The 23,139-nt window shown below is 49.7% G+C and overlaps 1 protein-coding gene across 1 annotated transcript in view; it reads left to right on the top strand.

Moving 5' to 3' along the window:
- Positions 1-23,139, top strand: part of LRRC75A (leucine rich repeat containing 75A) — a 97,699-nt gene that overhangs the window by 29,092 nt on the left and 45,468 nt on the right. Inside the window, exon 2 of the mRNA XM_005240545.4 lies at positions 4,424-4,552. Coding sequence (XP_005240602.2) covers positions 4,424-4,552 — 129 coding nt within the window. The remainder of the gene's footprint in view (positions 1-4,423; positions 4,553-23,139) is intronic.

The following is a 23,139-nucleotide window of genomic DNA, read 5'->3' on the forward strand; positions in this document are numbered from 1 at the left end:
GATCCGTGATTTGCCGCTGACAGCATGAACTGGTGTGAAGTTATTAAATTGCAGATGAGCTCATCACTTGGCCTCCAACAAGTTTCAGCCTTGAGTGGCTTTAAAATATTACATGTGGTGGAAAAGAGACAATGCTGGTGTGGCAGAGAGATTTAGGGAGCAGCTGAGAAAGACATCTGTGCATAAAAAATGCGTACCAGGAGGGAGGAGGGAATACTTCATGTGAAAAATGGAAGTTCTCCCAGGAGAGAAGAGGAGAAATTCTCTGATTTATTTGGTCTACGTTTTAATTTTAGCTTCAGAGAAAATTGTCAGAGTTTTGAGGTGCTTAAAGAGAAGTGGCAGGATGCTAAGCCTTGGTATGATCCTCAGGGATCCCGGTGTGTTGAGAGCTGGATCTGTGGGATTACTTCTGCCAAGCCCCCAAAACAGCTCCCTTGGTGGGGCGTGGGGTTTGCCAGCGATGCCGTACGACCGTCAGCCAAATCCAGCCCTTACTTGATGTTTACTTAATCCTAATGTTGAGCTCTACTGGACTGGGAAGGTAACATCCACACTGTTGTTAGGAGAGGTGTGTCTCTCCCTGAAAGAGTGTGTTTCCCTTGGGAATCTCCCTGCCCTACATTAGCTGCACAATTTCTATTTCCTTTTTTTCCTCTTGCAAAGGAGCCCGAGCTCCTGAACCCACCTGGTTCTGTGCAGTCACCTGCAGATCTGCGCAGTGCTGGACTACACGAGGATGAAGATGGTCTCAAATGAAGGAGTTCGTTTTTTCCAGCCTAATTAACCCCAACTGCACTGGAGCAGCCTTGGTGGGCTGGCCCGGCTGTCGCAGTGGTGCTCCTGGAGAGCACAACACATGCCATCCTCTTAACTTGACATCTTGATGCTGAGATTAATTCTTTTTTTTTTTTTTTTTAAGTGCCAGCTTGGGAGAAGCCATGAGATAGTTCATAAATCTATTTGGCCGCTTAATTTTTCAAACTAGGTATGTTTGCAGTCAGTGGGCACGGCTGGTTGGGTTTTGTGGCCAGTTGGATTTGTTGTTTTGAAGCTCTTTTCGGTGCTCCTGGAAAGGGAGAACAGCCCCACATGTGGTGGTTTTTTTTTTAACTGATTCAGCTCTTTTTTACTAACTGGCATGTTTGCAGTCAAACAGTCAGCAAAGCCAACACTAACTCAGCCAGTGCTGTAGTGATGCCCCTAAAAAAAACAAGGAAACCAGTACGGGAAAGACTTGCTACCTTGCCTGTGGTGTGAGCTGCAATTGCAGGCAATGTGGGATCCCTCTGGCTGCTATGGCCAGTGGCTGAAGATAGAAAAGATATTATTAAATGAAGATGATAATTTTCAGCCTGTCTCAAGTCACAGAGCATCAGCACCTACAACCAACGTGCCTTCCCGTAGCGGTCCATTGAGGCTGGGGCACCTCTGAGCTCGAGGCAAGCTCCAAATTGTTGCAGGGTGCCAAGGTGCTATTGACTCATTTTTGCTGTATTAAAACAGTGGGGGTGGGAGAAAGGGGAGTTTTTAATGTAAATTATTAACAGATTGTGTGTGTGACTGGCAATAACAAGCTTTAAACTGTCTCAGGGTGCTTTGAACATATACCAAAGCTGGACAAATTGCAGTGTTGCCAGGACTTGGGGCCAGTCCCCACCCTGAGCCATGCGTTTCTGCCCTCCTTGGTGTCCTGGGTCTGATAGGGATCGTGGATTTCTGATAGCTGAAGCTCTTGAATTGTATTTCTACTTTTCTGCCTGGTCTTCATCCATCTGCACATACACAGAGAGGTTATCCAGGTCTGTGATTGTCTTCTTTCTCATTTTTTCCTTTAAAAAAAAAAATTTAAAAAGTTTTCCAAGCTTTTAGACCACGTAAAGCTACTTTCTTACTGGTATCTTGATTTTTTTGATTTCCTGCAACAACAGCTATATCCAGCCCTAGCGTGCTTCTACTTGTTTGGCCCAAATCTGCGTTTATAATATGCGGGCTGGGAGCTGCGGTGCTTTGGCTGTAGCACCTATTTGAGGTGGACTCCTTTCTCCCATTTCTTAACATCTCACTGACGTTCTGCTCAGCTCTGCGTGCTGCCTCCCTTTAAAACACATTGTTTCCAAACTTCAGGACTTGTGGCTGGGGGGGGATAAGTGCAATTTGTGGTTGTGAGGTGCTCTAACGTCCTCACCTGGCAAGTTCTGCTGAAGTGCTAAATGTTCAATCAATAACAAGTTATTAATTGAAACTATTAAATAAAAAGGGACTCAGGAAGGTGGCTTTTTGCAGGATGATGGTGAATAAGATTGTCCCAGCCCTGTGCTGTGTGTCTTGACACTTTTCAGGTGTTTTTTACTGAGTCACTTAGGAAGGTGCTATTTGGACATGCAGGAGTCTCAGGCTGTTACTAGCATCTTAAAGATAATTTTTGTTTTCACTTTCCCCAGCTCCACACTCAGCCCTCAGGGCCTTCTCCTGTATTTCATCCCTGTAACCAGCTGGTTTTCCCTAAGAGGACCAGAGCACCAAATACTTTCCCCTTTGTGCATGTTTCTTGCGTTGCTCATTCCTTCCTCACTTGAAACTTCCGTCTCATTTTTGCGGCTCAGCTCTTTTCAGCCTCAGATTCTTCGTAGAACTGGACCAGTTTGGTTTGATGGCACCGGGGTTAATCCCTGGGAGCACTGCCCTTGCTGGGCAGCATGCCTTTTCACCCCCAGAAACACGTGTGTTTTTAAAACATCATGCAACTTCATGCCAGATGCCACCAGTTACATGGGAGGAGGACTTGGCACTTGAGGGCAAGTTTCCATCTCCAGCGTGGACACCCTGTTCCTGAGGGTCAGAAGTCAGTTTCCCCGATGCTAGTGGAGATAAAGATACAAGGATTTTATCATCACCTGATTTTTTGTGGTCAGTTGAAGTGGTTCCTCCTTTGTGCTGTGTTTTGGTTCAAGAATCGGGAGCAGACGCTCGGAGCTGGACCAGCCCACCAGCTTACAAACCCAGCTCCCATTGTCTGTGAGGGCTTGAAGGACCAAAGGTTGTGGCTTCCTCCACAAGGGTTTGCACTGGGAGGATGCTGGTGGTCAGTTCTTCCTTACCGAGTCACATCTCTGGATCTTCAGTGGTGACTGTCAAACCACCACTGCCACGCTGGTTTTGGCACCTTGTGCCATGTGCGTGGGGTATGTCCCTGCCCACTGAGTCTTGTAGAGGCCATCTGGAAAGTAAATGCCTTGTGGTAGGTGTGGTGGTGTCTCTGCTATGGGTGCGTGGATGTGGTACCCAACGGAGAGAGAAATCTCCTGAAATGCTGTAGGACCCACGGCTCTTCGTTTTGCTAAATCCCATCCATGCCAAGCAGAGGAGGCTGCTTCTGGGCTTTGTTCTTTAAAAGTGGAAGTATGCCTTTAAAGAGAAACATAAAACATTTTATTCCCATCAAAAATAAAAGGCAAAAGGGAAATGGCTTGCTCAAGCTCACCCAGTAACGTAGAGCTGGAAAATGAGCCAGCTCTCCTGCAGCTCTGGTGTCATGTGGGACCTGTGAGGAACATCTCCTCGAGGGACTGGCTCTGGCCATCCTCTGGGGTGGCTGGTGGGACCCCACTGCAACGTGTGTTCGTGTGAGAGGATTGCTGACCTGTCCCCTCATCGACTGCTGCCGAAGAACAAAACATAGTGGAGATTAAATATTTGAAGTAAAAGGAGTACACTATATATAACCCTTCCCCTCCTCGCCCCTGTGCGCTGACATATTTCATATAATGATGAGTTCTTTGCCAAAATTCCTCAAATTATTATGTCTAAGGATTGCAAATCATAGAAAATAGTCTTGGAGGGGACTTTGGGAGGTCTGATCCATCCCCAGGGCAGGATCAGCTCGATCTGAACCGTTGCTGACATATCCTTGTCCACTCTCCAACGGCAGCGCTTCCACCCCTTCTCCAGGCAATCTAGTCCAGCACTTTGCTCTTCCCAACCCCTCCTTATCCTCCTCTTTCCGTTGCTGCAATCTTAGGCTCATTCTTTCCTCCCCAGTGCACAGCAGACCCCAGAGCACATCTATGCTATATTTATTCTCCAATTCCAGTTTCATGCTGATCGAGCTGTCATGTACTCCGGAGTCATCTTTAATTTTAGTTTGTTGCAAGCATACTGATCGCTCAGTGGATTTATGGCTTCTGGAGGGCACGAGGGTGTTCGTCCTGCAGCACTAACACCTCTGTGCAGAGCAGATAAAGCACAGGAGTGCAGCTTTCCCCAGGGTGATGTGCTCATCTGTCCCCTCCTTGTGATGGGTGGTGGTGGGGATCACTTGCTTCTTCATGGGGGACCGCCAACGTGAGCCAATTTGAAGATCCACGCTAACAGTGCCTTTTGTAGCACATCTAACATTTCTCCTTTACCTTATTTTCTGCAGGATTTAGGAATGGAATCGACCTCTCTGGATGATGTCCTCTATCGATATGCCAGCTTTCGAAACCTGGTGGATCCAATCACTCATGACTTAATCATCAGCCTTGCTAGATACATCCACTGCCCCAAACCGGTAGGTACCATGGTCTCATCAAGCCTCCATAACTCTGCTGGCTTGGGAAACCACTGTGCTGGGAGCGTGGAGCTTCTCCCTGAGTACCAGGGAAAAAGCCTCCTGGTTACTGCTGTGCTTGCGCGTCTTTGGACCAAGAGGACCTGCTCGGAGACCGTGGTTTGATTGCACAGTATCGGGCTTTCCAGCTGACCAAGTGACATTTGCTTAATGCCAGTACTTTGGGTGTTCGCACTTTGTTTTGCAAATTATTTTTGTTTTCTCCCACTTTGTGGGTCTGAGTTAAAGACCTCACCCCATCAGGAACACTTTCTGCCTCGCAAGGATAACAGACTGTTCCTCGCCCTTGTGTGATATTTATCATGACCCCAAATGACAAGAGTCCTTGGCTGTGCCTTCAAGGCCAGGTTTCCAAAAATGTGCAGCCTCTGTGGGCTGCTGTTCTGGCTCTGGCATGAGCAGGTTTCCCCGTGAGCACAGCCCCAGGCAGATGTGGGCTTTGAAAACTCCCGATCCCGTTTGCTCCCTGGCAGCTATAGCAGCATAAGGGCTTTGGAAAGTCCCAGGCTGGCTCGCTCCCTTCCACAGAAAATGGGACTTTGCATGGTGGCCACTGGCTGTTTGGATGATTCAGGTATCTTTCCCCAGGTTTTCTCTTAAATAAGTGGTTTTGTCGGTATCTGATCCACAGAACAACATAGGTTTAGCAGGGTGTGAAATGTCCAAGTTCTGGAAGCATCTTGGATAAGGAGGAAGAGGGGTAAGAGAAAAGGTACGAGGCAGTGATTGCAGGAGGTGTATGTGGCATCAGATCCCTGGGGATTTTTGATCTCTTAGTCCTCCCGTGCTGCAGTTCCCTACCTGTAATTCTGGGAGGGTGGCAGGGCTCCGCTAAGTCGGCGTGGCGTGTCCTGGCACTACAGTTGTGATGACGTGTCATGCACCAAAGACAAATTGGTTGCAAACATCTAAAGGTATGCATCTTTCAGAGGAAACAGCTTTCTTCCGCCAAGCCTTGTGCAGGCTGTAGGGTGAGGGGGAGCTGAGGGTGGTGATGCTCCCTCTTGAAATTCCTTCCTCCCTTGAAACTCCCAGGAACAGGCTTCTTCCTGAAGAGACATTTCTGTCTGCGTTTCATCTTGTCTGGGACAGGGCAGAGTGTGGTGGGGGAGCTGAAGGCTCATCTGTCATGGTTGTGTTTTTCTTCTCCCCTGCACACGGCTTGTCAGGAATTAAAGTTACATTTAAAACAAATGGTGTGAATTGTAGGAAGAGGCTGAGTGATGTTTTCCAGTCAGCCCAAAGGAGGGTTTGCAGAGCTTCCTGGTGGCATGTCTTCATCGTAACAGCTTTCCTGGGAATGTGGGAGCTGCGTGGCTTCCCTGAACTCACAAAAAGTTCACTTTGATCAAAAAGGAAGCCCTTCTACCCCATAACCTGCATTTGGCTCTGGTCACGCTTGCAGATGGGATGGAGCTCTGTTTGAGGGCCACCAGGAACCAACTCCCAGCACTCCCCTTCCTTGTCTTCCAAACCCTTCCCATGCCTTTTTGTCCTTGGGAAAGAGCTGCCTGGAGCAGTGCCATGGCATCAGTCATCCAGGTTCATTGCTGCGTGTAAGACTTTGTATGCTGACGTAACGTGGAGCGGGGAGAGGAGGTGCAGATGCCCCAGCTGGAGTGTGTGCCTGATGTTTGTGGCTCCATCCCCTGTGACGCAGGGGGTGCAGCCCTCCTGGAAGGCAGCACCACCAACGTCCCAGCAACATCTCTGGGGGGAGCAGACATCTGAGCAAGACCCAGCCCCCGCTGGGCATCACACAGTGACCCCCAGATATTTTTTGGGTGCTCCTGGAGCAGGTGTGTATGTCTCCCAGCAGGTCCCAGCGAGCTCATCAAACCTCTGAATTTCTAACCAAAAGCACGCTTGTTGCACTCTATAACCTTAGATTTTGTTGGAAGGGGAGGTGCTGTTTGTTTGTTTTTCCCTCCTGGAGACAGCAAACTTAGAGCTGGCTCATCTGTTCCCATCTCTGCTGCTGAACTGCAAGGCATTTACCCATCCCATGCCTCCTTTTGGTCAGCACGTCGTGGTTTTAAGCTCTTCTTGGAAAGGCACCATCCATAGGTGTGATGTGCCTGGTGTGATGGGGCAGGGGTCCAAGCTGGGGCATGCAGGCATCTCTGTCCTGCTAATAATGGGTCTTTAATTAAGAGTGTATGAAGGGATAGAGTCATTCACTGCTGCTTCTTGTGGAGGTTTTACTTAATAATAGCCTCCACCGGTGTTTAAAAATGACGGAAATTGCTTTCTTTGAGATGTTTAGAGTTTCTTTAGTTTTGCTGAGGGAAAGCCACAATGATGCTCGGGGTATGTCTGCCTGGGCTACAGTGTGAAACTGGCTCTGGAAGTGCTTCATAAAACTCTCTACACTCAATAAACCGTGTTGGGAAGGGTGGAGCGGCTACAGCAGCGTGCAGGCATGGCTCGGGGACGTCAGGGACCCAAATCTCCATCTCCAGACCAAGGATGAACGTCCTGTGTCCTACAGCGTGAGCTCAAGATACAGATGCATCCCTGTGCTGCATAGCTAAACCCATGCAAGGGTACAGATACATCCCTTTCCCTTTTCTTGCGGAGAATAAGTTCCTTTCCCTTCTCCTCCCCCATGGGGCAATGAGATGGGAAACTGGAGAAACCTATTTTGACGGGCATGTTTCCAGGCAGAGAGGCCCCGTTCCCCCGCTGAGGTTACCCTTTTCCAAAGCATCGTGACTAAGCTGGTTTCTTCTCCACGTTTTGCCCTGGGAGACTAACAGTGAGCCGCGGCCAAGTGCGCTCGGCACCACTCATAAAAATAACCCCAGGCCACTCATGCAGCGGTGAACTGCTCTGCTGCCGACTACCTGCTTTCGCCTGTCTCCCTGCCTGTTGCTTTTGGCACTAAATACTGTAAAAAAATTAGTGCCAGTGGGAGCATAGAGATGCAAACTCCTCATACTGAATCGTGGGCTTCTAGCACACGGTGGTGGTAAAACATGCAGTAGCAAACGTGGATCAATCCAGCCCATGCAGCACGGGGACTCTTCTTCATGAGATGCTGTTCTTTGGATGCACTTGGTCCTTTCCCCCTCCTTGGCACAGCTTGTTTGCACCTCGCTGTGCTGTGGCTTTGCCGCTGGAGCAAGGGACGGCTTCTCCAGGCCAGCGGTCCCATACACGTGGCTGCTGCAAGTGCTGGCAGGTGGCAAGTGTTTGCACGAGAGCAGCGACCGCTGTATTAATGCAGCAAAGAAAATACCACCCTGTTCTGCCGTGCAGCGAGGCACTCCACGAGGATCCGCAGGGGCTCACAGGCAGGTGCTAAGCCTTGGAGCATCCCTGGGAGATTGATGGGTGTTGCCTTGGAGAGGAAAGCAGGGATTGTGCAGGCGACAGGCAGCAGATCCAGCAGTAGCGAGACTGTGCTGCAGCTGCTGGTCCATGACGTAGCCTTGCTTGGGCTTTGGGTGCCACTGGCTGTGCTTTAAACCCTCTTAGCTGGCAGCTCAGGATGCTGGGTGAAAATTAATTTCATCCCAGTGTTTGGTGGTGGTTTTCTGAGACACCGATTTTCTTTACGTCCCCAAAAACCTGCGTGCCTTAGTCACCTGGGTTATTTTCCAGCATCCACTCCTCTTTCCCCACAGAACTCTCCCTCCCCGCGATTTCTTTGACAGAGACTTGGCAGCGGCGTACGAGAGCAAGAGAAAGCTCAGGACCAGGAGTGTTGCAGAAGTTTTGGCTGTTGCTCTGCCAGCTGAAGGTGTGCTGTTGCATCCCGTGGCATGAACATACATGAATATGTAGGTTGAGACAGCTGTGAACTTGTCCACATCCATACAGAGGTGGGACAGATGGGGCTGACCTGGACCCTGGTCCCTGTTAACCTGCTCCATCAGTCTGCTCATGGTTGTAGCATCTTGCTTTTCTCCTCCCTGACTTTCCATACGTTGCTTTTTTTCACTCAGCCTCTATTTATACCGCCCTTAGCTTACAGGTGACCCCTTGGTCTCTCCTCTGAGCTAAAATAAAAGTTGAATCATTTTTCCAAGCTCTGGGTAAACATGTCCTGGTCTGTATAGCCAGGAAAAAGTTGGCCTGGGCTCTCCAACGTGGCTGTGGCTCAGCACAGTTCGGTGGATGCTTATTCCAGTGAGTAAATTCAAACCAGCAGCAAGGCAAAAAATGTAACTGGTGCTGGAGGAGCCTTCAGTGCTTTGTATGAGCCTGAGTGCAGGAATCGGTTGGGTGAGCTGTCGTCTGGACATCAGGGTATGTTGTGCAAAGGCTGGATCGTGTCTCTCTGGATCCCGCTGAGATCCCAGCCTTCCCTGAGGCGCTTGTGTTCGGGTGACTTTTGCCAAAGGAACCAAGTGAAAACTCTTTTCACTTGGACGTCAGGGGTTGGATTTGGTCCCATCCCTACTTACAAATGTATAATGCGGTTCAGCTGAACCTGGGTGTCGCGAGCACCCCTTCCTCGAGGGGCTGGGACGTGGGTGTCTCCAGAAACGCCGGTGGAGCCGTGCGAGAACAACCAGCTTGGGCTGTGGCTCGCCATATTGCTGCCTGGTGGGGAGGCTTCCAGGGTGGATAAATGCCGCCGTTTCACGTGAATGTTGTGCTGGGTGGTGGCCTTAGGTGTTGCACTCGGTATTTACCCCCTTGCCCAGCTAGGGTAAACCTTTGGGCTTTATTATGCCTTAGAAGAGGCAGGTTTGCTCTTCAGGAAACTCGTCTTGTGCGACAAGTGTTCTAACGTCAGTTCAAGCGGGTGTTTGCATAGGAACAGACATTTGCACAAGTGGTTCTGTCCCCATGACCATGACCTTGGGGCGGTTTTATCATCCAGCCTCTCGCCAACCCCAGCCCCGTGGAAAGGTGCCAGGCTGGTTCCTCGGGTAGTGGCTGGGCTCCCGGCACAGCCCGCAACCACCCCTTTCCAAAGGGGGGTGCCAGGGGAAGGGAGCAGTTGGTGCTGGTGGTCCCCAGTGCCACGTCTGGCTGTCCAGGGTTGCCCCGTGAATGGGGAAAGGGGAAAAAAAAAAAAACTTTAGTGAAGCTGCGTGGCATGGGATGGGGCTGCCCCAATGCCCTGTGCCTTTCCTGCAGCCGCTCAGGTTTCCAGCGGGAGCCGTTCCAGGCAAAGGAGCTGAAAACACAAACACGTAAGGAGCAAAGGGCCCCCATAAAAAATTCACAGCTCTTTTTTGCCAGCAGGAATATCTGGCCATAAACTATTGGAAAATTAAACCGGTTCCTTTTTCCATAGACCCAAGCCACACGTATGGCTGACTGATGACTGATAGGGGGTGAGTCAGGCTTTCCTCTGCTCTGAGGGCTTGTTGCACGGGGGATAAATGCTGAGTGGAGCTGGGGGAGAGGAGAAAACGAAGCCTTGGGCCAAGGCTGCTTTTTTCCCTTGTGACCTTGGGGTGTTCGATTACACCAGCTCTTGCTGTCCTGGGGATGTACCGTGGAGGCTCCTCCAGCTCCTGAAGGCTGCCCAGAGTGAGCTACAAAGTGAGATTTTGGTTTTACTGATCCCTATCCTGCTGCCTTTTGTGGAGGGAGGCTTTTCTGCCGGTCGATGGCCAGGCAAGAACATCTGAGCCAAACCCCATCCCAAAGTCCAGCTTTGTCTGTCTGTTCTGCTGGCGGTGCCTGCAGCTCCATCAAGTTGAGATGCAAGGTGCAATCCTGTTTGCACGTAGGGTGCTAGGTATGGGCAAGCATCTCGGCGTGGAAGCTGTGTACGCCAGGTAACGTGACCCTCTGCTTGCCCACCAACATCCATAGTGTTTCAAGCCGTGTGTTAGGGAGGGCATTTAAAAACTGCACTAAACAACTGGCATAGCTGAAGAGGTGACGTGCTGGGACTGGAAGCAAAATGGATTTTGCCTTTGTAGCCCTGGGTAGAGTGAAGATCTATTTTCTCGTTCTCTTCTGTGTCATTTGAGAAATATACGCCTAGCTGCATCCTGGGCTCAGATGTCTTTTACCACATGAGCTCTAAATTGATCAGGTTTGTGGTATGGGTTTGATTACGTGAATTGTCACCCACGAAAAGAAGAAAGTATAGAAAGAAAAAGTGGTTACTGTGACCTGGATGAATTCTGTTTCTAACCCTTCTTCAGCCCCATGGTATATGAATTTAACTTACAGATGATGTCGGATTTTTTTTTTTTTGTCCCCTGCATTTTTAAAATGTGTTATTTCTGATGGAGCTGTGTTGAAGCTAAAATGGGTATTTTTTCCCCTCTCATTTACTGTCCTGTGTGCTGTGGACATGTGGCTAAAACTGTATTAATAAACTCAGTTTATACAGGATTAATATAACCAGGGTACCGTGACCACCAGCTCAGTGCCTTTATCCCCAAACCAAGCACATAATCCAGCTCCTCCACCATGCGTGTTATTATTTGATCTTGAATTCAAATTATCATTCCAAGTTTGTGACATCACAGTCGTTTTTACAGCAGTACGAGCTGAAATTATAGGTATGAAGTGATGACACATTGAGGGACACTCAGGCATGGTCTGTCGGGCAAGCTTGTCAGCCTCGATGAGTTTCTTACCTTTCCTTTTGCTATTAGACGTGCAAGGAGAACGGATCTCGCACATCTTGCAAAGCTCTCGGATGCCAGATGCAAGGTCTGTGAGAGCACCGAGTCTTTTTTTTGTTCTTTGCTATAAGAAACATCATAAAAGGAAGCTGATTTATGAATGGAAACCTTCTAAAACCCCAAACACCTGATAGAAAAGCAAAGGGAGTGATGGGGGATCAACTAAGTCAATTCCATGTTCTGTGTTCTGTATTAATGGCTCTTTCTTTTGGGGTTGGTTTTTTGTGGGGGTTTTTGTTTTTGGTTTTGTTTTGTTTTTTTTTCTGGTCTTGCTCCAAGTGTGAAGATCACTCTTTATGGGTATTTAAGACATCTGCAAAACATTAAAATATCCTGCGGTATGAAGCAGGCTGTGAAGCTCAGACCCCGCTAATGACAACACTGGTTCTTTCCTAACTTAATGTGTCGTGCCCTCTGCTCATCTTTTCGTTGCAAAAAGAGAGATGTTCTCCAAAGCCCCTCTGTGAGCTAAAGCTGAGTGCCTTGGAAATGGGGAAATTACTCTTTGCAGGGGTTTTTTTCAGATATTAAGGCTAAAAAAAGAATAACAGCAAGGTCTAGATGGGCTGTGATGGTACCACTACTGGCAAATTATCGGTTTTGTGTGTGAAATGGGACTGCGGAGACGGGATGAGCCCTGCCTCTGCTTCCTCGTCCAAACACTGTGTGATGCAAGGAAGATCCTGCTGTCCTTGTCCCTCCCTGCCTGATGAATTTGCTCCCCGGCACTCAGCCCGTTTGCACATGGGGAGATGGAGCAATTAATCACGCTTGGATCTGCAAGGCTGTTGTGCCAGTGTTGGTTGTTCTTCTCAGAAAAATCCCACTCGCCAGCACCAGCGGGGAAGTGGCAGGATGCAACCCTTTATTTAAGCACGCTTCATGGTGTGGGAACCCAGGGAAGAGTGCTCCTGTCCTTTAAAAAAAAACAAACAACATTAAAATGTTAGGTGAATTAACTATATGTCAAACATAGCACCTTATGGAAGAAGCTACGTCTGCGTTCCCCTGCAGCACCGGTGCCATGACTGTAGGATGAACTGGCCTCTGTTTGTGCAAAACATCTTAATTTTTTGTGGGGGGTGTTTATCAGCCCTTAACCCCTCAGCTGCTTTGTTTTCCCTTCTCTGAGGCAGTGTGTGATGGGGTAACCACCCTTTCTGGCTAGCCAGTATCTTCCTTGGACGTGTGGGCTGATTTATGAAAAATATGGCCTATTATGGCCAGTTTTATAGCGCTTGTATCTCTGAGGGACGTTCTGCTTTGATGGGAGCTGAGCCTGTTCAGCGCGGCAGAGGCAGGCACGGGGGAGCAGCCGGGGGAAGCCCACCCAGCGTACCCTGTTATCAGTGACATAAAAAAATTCCCTTGGATTAAAAAGTATGGAGGTTTTGTGGGTTGGGCGAAGGCATGGCAGCATGTGCAGCTCTGGCTGCAGTGAGGAGTGGACACAAAAAAGTCTTTTTCACCTTCCCAGCTACCTAACTGGTACCATGGGGAGGTCAGTGAACAGAGTTTGTGAAATGCTGCAGCACGATTTGGGATGAAAGAGGCTGTATAAACACAAATGGTTATTGGAAAAGCTGACTGAGGCTTTTCAAAAAAGAAAAGGAAAAAGAAAGTCTTGTGTGGCCAGGGTGACTTTTATCAAAGTTTTATCTTTTTATCTCTTTTGGGTTGCTGAAACCCAAAATCTTGTTGCTGGCTGGCAGAATTGCCAGGTCCCTTGCTCAGTTCCCATAATAATCAGATAACCTTTCCCCACTGCCGTGTAACCATCTGCAAACCCTCCATAATGCTGCAGGGTGGATTTTGTTGGCTTGGCTTTTGCAATGCCTCCAAACTGTCAGGTGCCACACGAACCGGCGAGCGATGCGCGAAGCTTCCCCTCTTCTGCCCAGCATTTGAGAGCATCTTGGGTGACACCGCTTGTCAGCGATGGGCATCATCACGCAGGTCGGAGCTGAAGCAGAAGATTTAAAAAAGAACCAGTAACAGGAAAAAATATTTCATGGTAGCCCTGTCTTTTCTCAAAAGGCGGCAGTTGCCAAGTAGCCAAAGTAAGCTTCAGAGCTGGATCCCAGGCAGAAGGGAAGGGAGAAGGGGGCAGGTCAGCTCAAGTATTTTAATGCCAGAAGGAGAAGGTAAAGGTCTGTGGCTGCGTTATGGAAGAATCTACCCATTCCTAGCAGTGGGTCAGTTGTTTCTTGCCCAGCTCCTTGTTTCTCTTCCCAGTTTATTCTCCTCTAGAGAAAAAAACACACAGGAGATGACCTAGACCCCCACCACCTCTGCTCTTGACTCTCCCGTTGATTCTCCATGGCTGGAGAGAGAAGAGGCTCCTCTCACCTGCCTTCCTGGTGGCCTCCCCTTCCTGGTGGGCAAGCAAAAGAGCCGTAAAAGACACTCTGCTGTTGGTCATGACGAGCAAGGCTCCCTCCTGGCATCAGTGAAGCCTCTTGGAGAACGGTTTAGTATTTTTCTTGTGGCAGCACCTGGGGCTCAGCAGCTCTGCCTTGCCATAACAAGAGAAGATACATTTTTACATCAGGTGCTTGGGGGTTTCAGGTTGTCTTTTGGAAAATATGCTTTCCTCACCTCATACTTCACCAGCTCCCATGGTGAAGCTCAATCTGACCTGCTTCTGCAGTAGACCCTCAAGTCAGTGTAAGAAATAGCTGCCAGCTGTGTGCTCTGCGCCTCTGCCTGCAGACTGGTACCAGTTTTCCCAGAGGGTTGTCAGAGGCAGCAGGATCTGGTCTCTGGATGGAAGTGCTCTGAAATCTCAAAAAGTCTGTTGGTACACAGGAAGGGTTTGCGGCTCAGCCCGGTCGACGTGATGGAGACTGAGAGCATGTGAATGTGGAGAGCATCAGAACGGAGTCTCTGGTCTCTCAGTGCATCGCTCCCCTCCGAAAAATGTCACCAGAGCAGCAAAAAGGATGAATAACAGAAGAAAGCATTTGCTGAGCTTCTTTCACTAGGGCTGGCAAGCTTGTGGAGAGTTTTGTGAACAATAGAATATACTGCTTAATAATTCAAGCAAGTGCTTGCAGTCCTCATGAGCCCTGCTAGTGTGCGTGGCTTTTTACCGCTGTCCACGCTTGGTGTCGTGTCCATCTCGCTCCTGGCCAAAGCGGTTGCCTGTGCCAGGATGCTGCTGGTGCCACATGGATGCAGGCAACCTGGCTGAGCATCCGTGGGGGTAAAGCAGAGCCTGTAGGTGAGGCTGTAGTTGGCCTGGTTAACTTTGAATCTTTTCCAAGGACCCTTCTGGCACAGCTCTGGCAGCCAAGAGTTGTGTGTCACTGCACAGAAACACTGGTGTGAGGGCAGGTTCCCGAGCTGAGCATCCAGCGCTGCCCACACGCTTCACCTGCAGCCTCCCCAGGAACGCCAAAGAAGTGTCCCCGAGGGAAATGGAGGATGAAGAAACAGGTACCTCATTAAACAGTAACAACGTACTTTATTGATGTTTTCTGATGGCAATTGACATTTGAGTTCAGATCATTAGCTTTTAATCAGAACATAATTTACCACAAAGGAAGGAAGTGTATCGATTCCCTGCCTCCTGGTGGGGACGGTATTTATTTACCTCAAGCAGTGATGGTGGGGACCTCTCCTGCGGTAGGGCTGGGGGGGAAACCTGGGTGACTTGGGCACTTGGATGGGTATTTTAATATCTGTTTACAGCCTAACTCACAGGTGTGTGGATACTAAGCGAGCAGATGGTCTGCTGGCAATGTGGATTTGCAGAAATTAATGGTTTTATAGGGAGAGTTCAAGGGTTTTAATAAGGAAGGGAGTTCTCTCTGTTGATAGACCACTGCTGATGGTTGAGGAATTGCCCAGCCACAGATTGTGGTCACATCTGACTTGATTCAGGCAGAAAAGTCCCGCTCACCGTTGGTCAGGATGGGTGAAAGAAGCTCTAGCAGATCTTACGACCCAATCTGAGCTGTTGTGGGGCTGCGAGCTGTGGGTACACCTGGTGTTCATCCCTGGCCACTGAGGGCTGCCAGTGCCCAGGGCACATTTTGGCTAGCCCTGTTGCATCCCGGTGAGGCTGCTGCTCTCCTGCAAAGCAGGAGCTGTTCCCCAGCATCTGGGGGAGGGGGTGGAGATGGTGACACCTCCAGAGCCTTTGGAAGGGCGTAGAAGTGAGCCCCACCGAGGAGCATGTGGAGCTTAACCTAGCAAGGGCTCAGTGGCACTGCACGACGCAGGTACGTGCAATCACCTGCCCCAAATCCTGCCTTTGCCCCGTGCTGTGTTTTTGAAGAAAAATCCACTGTTTTACATGTACCCCAAAGTTCAGCTCCCTTGCTGGGTACTGCAGTCAGCCTTTGCGGGGGGGGCAGAGGTGCTGAGTACCTGTGATGCTTCAGGGTGAGCTGAAAGCACTTGAGGATAAAACACTTAGTGCAGAGCAGCTCTCTGTGCTCTTCCCTTGCTGGTTCCTCAAGCTCTGTATGAGGAAGGGAAAGAGCATTATCTGCATTTCACCGTAGGGGAAAGCGATGCCTGGCCCTGGGGAGGGCTGTGCACAGCACTGCACTCATCAGGGCTGAACCGCAACACCTCTGGGCTCGGAAGCACTCACATTCCAGCGCTCATCCTGGAATTTTGAAGAGTTACTTGCATTTAGCCCATCTGCAGCATCACAGCTGTCTTGACGTATGCTTCAGGCTATTTCTTGGAGTGAGGAGAAGTTTTGCCCTTTGCGACTGATCTCCAAGCTGTTGCCTTTGCAGCCCCCAGCTGCAGCCCCCCCAGCTCAGCAGCCCCTCGGTTTGGCTGTGCCGGCTCTAGGAAGAGCTTTCACCCAGCCAGATAGAGGAGATGTATCAGTGAGCAGCACTGCAGGTTTGGGGTGGGTCAGGTGGGGATGCTGCTGAGACGAGAGGAGCCCTTCTCTCTGGTTCACCCCACATGTACATTGTATCCTTCCCCTGAGCATCACCAGGTGATTGCTCCTTCCAGGGGGGATGCAGCTGCGCTCTCTCTGTTCAGCAAAAAGTAATAAGGAAATGCAAAGAGCTGAGGTCTCTCAGATAGGGAAGTTGCCAGCGGGATTTTCAGTAATTACTCTTCAGAGATGGCAGGGACTATGATTTCTGGTCAAAGTCCAGCCAGCGATTATCTCACGGTTTGGGGTATTTGGGGATTTGGGTAAGAGCTTTATCCCACCCTTCCCATCTTCAAAAGAATTTTTGCAATCGTTAGGTGATTTGCTAATCCTCCCAATTTCTCTGTCACCTTCCCTTTTCTCCTTTCCACCCGTTTTCCAGGAAATCCCCAGTACAGCTCCGGTGTCTGTGTTTGTAGTTTCGCATCTGCTTGGAGCGCTTGATGAAGTGACCCCCCTCCCTCCAGCCTTGCTGCATCCCGGAGCTGTTGCTAGGAGAGCTTGGCTGGAGCGCAGCCACTGCTGTTAGCTGCTGCTTCCTTACGGTGATGTTATCTTCTATTCTTAAAAAAAACCAAACCCAAACCAGAATATTCCCAGTTCTCTCGTGCCTACGAGGGCCCCGCAGTGGTTAATGAGCTGAAGGTGAGCGTTGCTCCGAGGGTTATGCCCTTGCCCTGGGATTCCCATTTCTGTGCCCACCTGCAGCAGGGAGCAGTGGGGTCTGATCTGAGGGGGGTCACTGCCACCCCTTCCCAGGCTCCCCTGTACGTCACGAGACTCCCAGGGGTTGTAGCGAGGGGCTGAGAGCCCCCGCAGAATAACATAAATATTTGCAGTGGCAGCCCGGGGATGCTCCCGCTCTCCTCCAACAGCAATAACAGCCAGACTGGGGGTTGTTTCCCGTGGGATCTGGTGTGGTGCAGCTGAGAGGCTCCATAGGAGGCTTGATGGGCTGGGAAAGTCTCTCCATGATGTCCTACAGCTGGGACATAAATAACCAAATAATCTACTTCTGGTTTAACCCTGAGGGGAAAGGGGTACAGGGAACAGCTGGTGGTTCCTGCGTTTAGCAGCAAAGGCAGATGCCAGGTTCCGACCTGTGGTTCCAAATGGGATGCTTCTGAGAAACGCTGGCTCATGTAGAGGGGGTGGCTAGGGCAGGGTCTGGCTGAAGAGCCACATTTGCTCAGGGCAGGATGGTGGGAGGTATCACGGGCACCGTGCAGACTCTGTGCACCCACCTGTCGCTCTGCAGCGTGCACCCCCATCCTGCGTGCATTGCCCACGAGCAGGGTCTGAGAGCCTGAAAAGAGTTGAGGAGCCCCCGGAGACACAGCGCTTGCAGCCTGGAGCCCCACAGGTAAGCAGAGACATCAGGTCTGCAGTAGAGACATCAACACTCGTTGCCAAAACATGGGGCAGCTTTGCCTGCAAACTGCTGGTGGACAGTGGCAGTGAGTGATGGGGAGCAGCTGAACCCCCCTGGGGAGGAGCTGCCCAGGGGCTCTGCGCCCCCCAGGGCTCAGAAATCAATCCTCTGTGCCTGCGTGTGTAGGAGGAAGGCGAGTGCCATCATCCACAGAATACACCGACTCGAGCAGATGTTAGAGGTCGGCACCTCCGACCCTTCTTCCCATTTGCAGTCCAGTCAGTGCGGCACCTTGGGTGTTTTTCTGTCTTTGCTGTTCTACATCAGCTATAATGATTAATTTGTCAGTCGGTTGTTTGCTGAGATATTTCCAGGGTAATGAATGGCTCTTTCTGGATTTCTAGCTGCTTGCTTTGTTGTATGATAACTCACTGTGTCTGTCAGGATACAGATGCATTTGTCATTAAAAGCACGGTCCAGTGACCCTTCCAGGGATGAACCTGGCATCTAAATGGCCTTCCCATTAGTGACTTTGTTTATAGCACTGAAGTGGGTCCAATTTATTTGGCTGAGGATCTCACTGCATCTGTCAGGAGCACATGTTGGAGTGGCAATGCTCAAAAGCCTCCTCCACAGTCACAGGGTTGCTGTGCGCATCTCGACAGGGTGCAGTCGGTGACATCAGGCATCGCAGCTAATGGGTGCCGAGCAGCATGCAGATCCCCTGCCATTTCCCATGTTGTTTTGACTGCTGCTCATTTATCCTCTCCTGCAGAAGCTAAGCTGGGTACCCTCCAGTAGCTCTCACAAAAGATTTTTATATTCTTTTTTGCAATTTCCCTTTATCTTACATGTTCCCCTCAGGGCCATCTATCACCTCGAATTTTATTGCCTTCTTTAATTGCTTCTCCGAAGTCCAAGAGTAATATTAGTCCAGGATCCTTTTGAATAACTTCCTGAGTCGCTGCGATCCCATTCATCTTGTACCTCTGGCTCTCATGATAAGCCCTATTGTACATTGCTTTTCATTTTGGTGTGTCAACACTGAGTCTAATGCATCGCACTTTGGCCTTTCGTCAAAGCGGATGATGAGCGCTGCTTACAGCAGGACCTGAGCTGCAAAATTGTTCCGTTTTTTTTTTTTCTTTGTTTCTGCAGAATTCCTCTTTCAAGGTTCTGCTATTGCTGCAGCTTCACCAGCTCCTAATTTGGGCTAGCTCAAGGCAGGTTTAATTGCTGGGGTCCTTGGTACCCTGTGATTGCCCTAGGTGAGGGCTCAGTACTGTGTCAGGATGCCCAGTGCAGATGTCCTCAGCCACAGGTTTCCCAGTTTTGGCAGTGGCTTTGTGTCAGGTTTTTGTAAGAGTTGAACAGGAGCAAGTCCTTTACTGAGAGCAAAAGAATTGACCTTGCTGGTGCTCAGTCCCTTGCTGGCCATCTCAGGGAGGTCAGCATCCACTCCCATCCCTGCAGCCAGCATGTGAGGGCAAGATGTGACGACCACGTGCCTTTCTGGTTTGGGCCGTGGTGGGGAGAAGGTTTGCACCATCAATAGGTCTGCCTGGAAGCAGAGGAGCTGGGGTTCTTCGAACCATGAAGTTACTGCATGCACCACACTCAGTCGCTGAGTATTTGGTTAATTTGGCCAAAGCCAGTTGCTCCTTTTGGACCAGGGTGTTAATGGGACCTTCTGGAGACCGGCTGCAATCAGCACGCTGAGGAGCACTGGGTCAGGCAGTCACCCCCAGCTTGCGAGCCTGGTTATCCCTGCAGGCATCTCCTGCCCAGAAGTCCCCAGGTTGAGGCCACTTCTGCTTTGCACCACTTGCCGACTTTCTCCCTCATTGAGCTTTACGCTGCTGTCACCCAGGACTCCACAGACCATTAATTTTGCTGTGCTTGCTGCCAGAGCTGATGCTGTCTGCCCTGGCACGGAGAACCTGCCATCTGCTAAGGGACACCTTCAGCCATTGCTCCTGCCAGCGTGTCAAGCTTCTCCAAGAAGGTGGTGAAGATCAGAAGTGCTGCTTAAGCTACATGCTCTCAGCCCAGGGCTCGCAGCTAATCGTGGCCACAACCTTCAGTTAGTCTTATGCAAAAGTATTTTCCGTTTGGGGGCATGTTGTGTAGCAGCTGGGGCTATCATTCCTGTTTCTGCATAGCTGGCCTGATGGCTGCAGGCCTGGGCATGGGGGTTTGGAATTCTACTGGGTGGTTTGATCGCTGGATTTAGGGTTTTGCCAGGTAATGGGATGAGTTTTCTGATCAGGAATGCTGATGAGAAGTGGTTCCTTTTCTCAGTTCTTGCAAGTGCTCCAAAATACTCCTTTTTGTCCAAAAGGGTTGCTGCTGGATGGAAAGTTTTACTTTCTGATAAGCTTTTATCAAACTATAGTTTATTGTTTGCTAGAAGACTGCTCCTCCTCAAAAAAAAAAAGCACCATCTTTTTGTTTGCCTTTTATTTATGCTCCTTCAGACAGCTGCTTTCACCTCTGCCCTTCTTTAAAAGGGAATTTTTGATGGTAAAGCCTATATCCTAGCAAACCAGAAGGAAGGGGGTAGGGTTTCCAGTATGAACAACATTCCTTATCCAAACAGCATCTGGAGCCGCTGGGTTGGTCTGCATTGTTTCTGTGCAACTTCTATGCCCGTGCGGTTCTGTTCCTCTGTATCTTTTAATATACTCGCAGTAGAATTTCCCACAAACCACTTCCTAATATTTGAGATAGTTTTATACGAAACTACCCCTGCATTAGGTGAAGTAAGATATAGTACCTTATTTGACGCTAGGCTTTGACCGTCTGTAACTGCTGAGTTACTGTGGACCCACAGTGGTCATTGTCAAATCTGCCATCGCAGAACAGAATGAGAGACTTATCCAAGGTGGAAACACTCCTCTCCTGGCAAGGAGTCTCCAAGAAAGGGAGCCGGCTGGACATGGTTATTTGACAGCTCCACAAGGGTCTTGCTGGCTTCCTGGGTCCGTGACCGCAGTCCTGCACCCGGAGGACCCAGCCTGCAAACTGCTGGTGGACAGTGGCAGTGAGGGATGAAATCGGGAGCTCGTTTGGTTTTGTTGTCTTTTCAAACCTCCTGCTTCTGTGCGGATGGCTGGAGAGGGGATGTAAGCAGAGCTTGGGAAGGGCTCGGCAGTGAGCTTACTGCTGGAGCCGTGCTGGGAGAGGGGTCACCAAGCCCAGATCCGCATTTCCCATGCCAAACCCGTGCATTTTTCCTGGAAGAAGCCAAACGCCTCTTCTCATATAAGAGGCCTTCATTCTCTTCCAGGACCAGCTGGTCTTTTCTTGGCCATTTCCTAACGTGAGTTGATTCTGGACCACATCCTTCCCTTACAAAAGCCATCGGAGTGTCTCGGGTGCCAGTGGGTGCTTGGCCCGAACCTTGGGCAGGGGGGCACGGGCGGTGTTCGGCCCCATGGCTGTGTGCCTGGGGAAGCACAGGAAAGAGCAAGTGGATTAGCTCAGTCACAGTAAACCCTGCTGGGAACAACCTCGTTCTTCTTAAAATGGCCTTGAATTATATTTGTTCCACTTCTCTTCTAATTTGAATTCAAATATCCTTGATTTATTGTCAAAATAGTTTCTGCGCAGGGTATTGGGTGGTCAAATGGACCCGTTTAAAGCCATATTGTCACATTACTTGGATTTTATTTTCCTCTGTGTGGACAAGGTCTATCACTTACATCCACCATGCCCATATCTGCTTGCCTTTGGGCACCATCCACCTCACCACTCGTTCCCCAGCAGGCTGGGTCTCTTCCCAGAAGAGTCTGAAATGATAAGAGATGGAATTGCAATATCCTTACAACGATGTTTTTAGGAGAACCTTTCCCCGCAGCACAACGGGGATTTTTCCATGTGCATTTTCGTGCCTTGCCCAAGGAACTTGGTGACCCACCACCCGGAGGGGTTTGTGGCTGGCGTGGATCCTGCACACCTGGATGGGGCTGTAGGTCGCAGCAACCCCCGAGCCTCCTGTGGTGGGATGAGCGCTGGGTCTTGGCATGGTTTGGCCTTCGATGAGAAGGGGAACGGTGGGTTTAAAGCCTTTTCTACCTCCTCGGCTCCTGGTCTTGCAGAAGGGGGACAGTTTGCTGGAGAAAACTCCATTAGGGCTTCAAAAGGAAAGCCTGGCGGTGGCTTGCTGGGGCCGGGGCTGGCTGCAGCGCAGATGTCTGCTGTCTGCCTGCAACAATAGGCTGCAATTTAGCCCCCATGCTTTGAAAGCAAGGAAGGGGGAGGGAAAAAAAAAAAAAAGAAGAAGAAAGGAAAGGGAAAAAAGAAAACCAGAAAGCCATTAGATGACTTCAGCTCCGCGTGACTACATCAAAAGGGAAGGCATCGTAAATTCGGTTTCTATTAAACCCCGGGGCCCCGGTGCTGGGGAGCAGGATGCCGTTCCGGTGCCAGCGGCCAGGGAAAGCTGTTTCAGAGCCACAGGAGCGGCTGCAGGTTTTGGGTGGGCAGAGCTTTTTGCTGGCGGCTGTGTTGACCTGGTTGTGGGGGGGGAGTTCGGCAGCTCCACGCTGGTGGATGGCAGGCACGGCTTTGACTTAGTCATGTCCTGAGATGTGTCCCTGTGCCTTCTCCTGCTGCTTTCCGAGTAGGTGTTTGGAGGTCCCTGTGCCCCATCAGCTTTGGCACGTTAGGCATCTCCTGGTGTGTGAAGGCTTTGCACGTGGGGCCATTTCACTGTGCTGAAAGAATGTTTCCTCTTCATTTTGGTGTCGTCCTTTCCAAACCCCAGTGTCTGTCCCCACATCAGTGTGGGTTTACTAGGGGTTTGCTCTCCTTTGCGTCTTGCTGATTCATAATACTGATCTCATGCATGCCAAAGCCATGGAGGATGATCTGTCCTAGGGCTTCCTAGAGCATCTCTCACTATTTCATGTCTTTAACTGTGTAATAACTCTGTTTGCCCTTGTGAAGTTTTTTTTTTCTCCTCTCAGCTGTTTGGTTTTTTTACTTTTGCTTAATAGTCCAAACTATTATCCTATTGTCCTAGCCAATCACCCAAGAAAAATAAAACAAGGAAGAGGATTTGGAAGGAAATCTATCATTCTCTGTCTTTTCTGGCTATGAAATAGGTCATGCTTTAAGGGTCGCCATTCACTGAACTGTATGGGAAGCAAACATCTCGGCTGAGGGGTCTCCCCACCAAATATTTCATACGCGGGAAACGGTGCTCCCAGGAGGAATGCAGTTTCCCTGGCCTGTGGCTGTAATGATTTGTGCATGGACAGACCTTTTTGTGCATCAGAGCGGCAACAGCAAACCCTGCAGCATCCACAAAGAGATGTTACAAGTTTGAAAAGTTTTTTGAAAGAAACAGGAAAGGGAAAAAAGGAATTAATTTTTAATTAAGTCAAAATCATTATTTGGGAGGGCCAATACGGGACTTTTGCATGCTAAGATTTGCAGGACAGCACTTTTTTTTTTCCCTAGAGATTGATTGCAAGTGACAGAAATGTGGGACTGTGTAAATAACATGAGAAAAAACCTGTCGCTTCCTGCGACCCGAGACAATGGCTAATTGTTCTAATTTGGGTCAATCCCCTGCCGTGCTGCAGCAGGAATTCTTTACCAGGGCTCTTTAATCATTAACGTTGGCCTATTT

This window comes from Falco peregrinus, chromosome 2 (assembly GCF_023634155.1).
Source record: "Falco peregrinus isolate bFalPer1 chromosome 2, bFalPer1.pri, whole genome shotgun sequence".
NCBI classification, from domain to species: domain Eukaryota; kingdom Metazoa; phylum Chordata; class Aves; order Falconiformes; family Falconidae; genus Falco; species Falco peregrinus.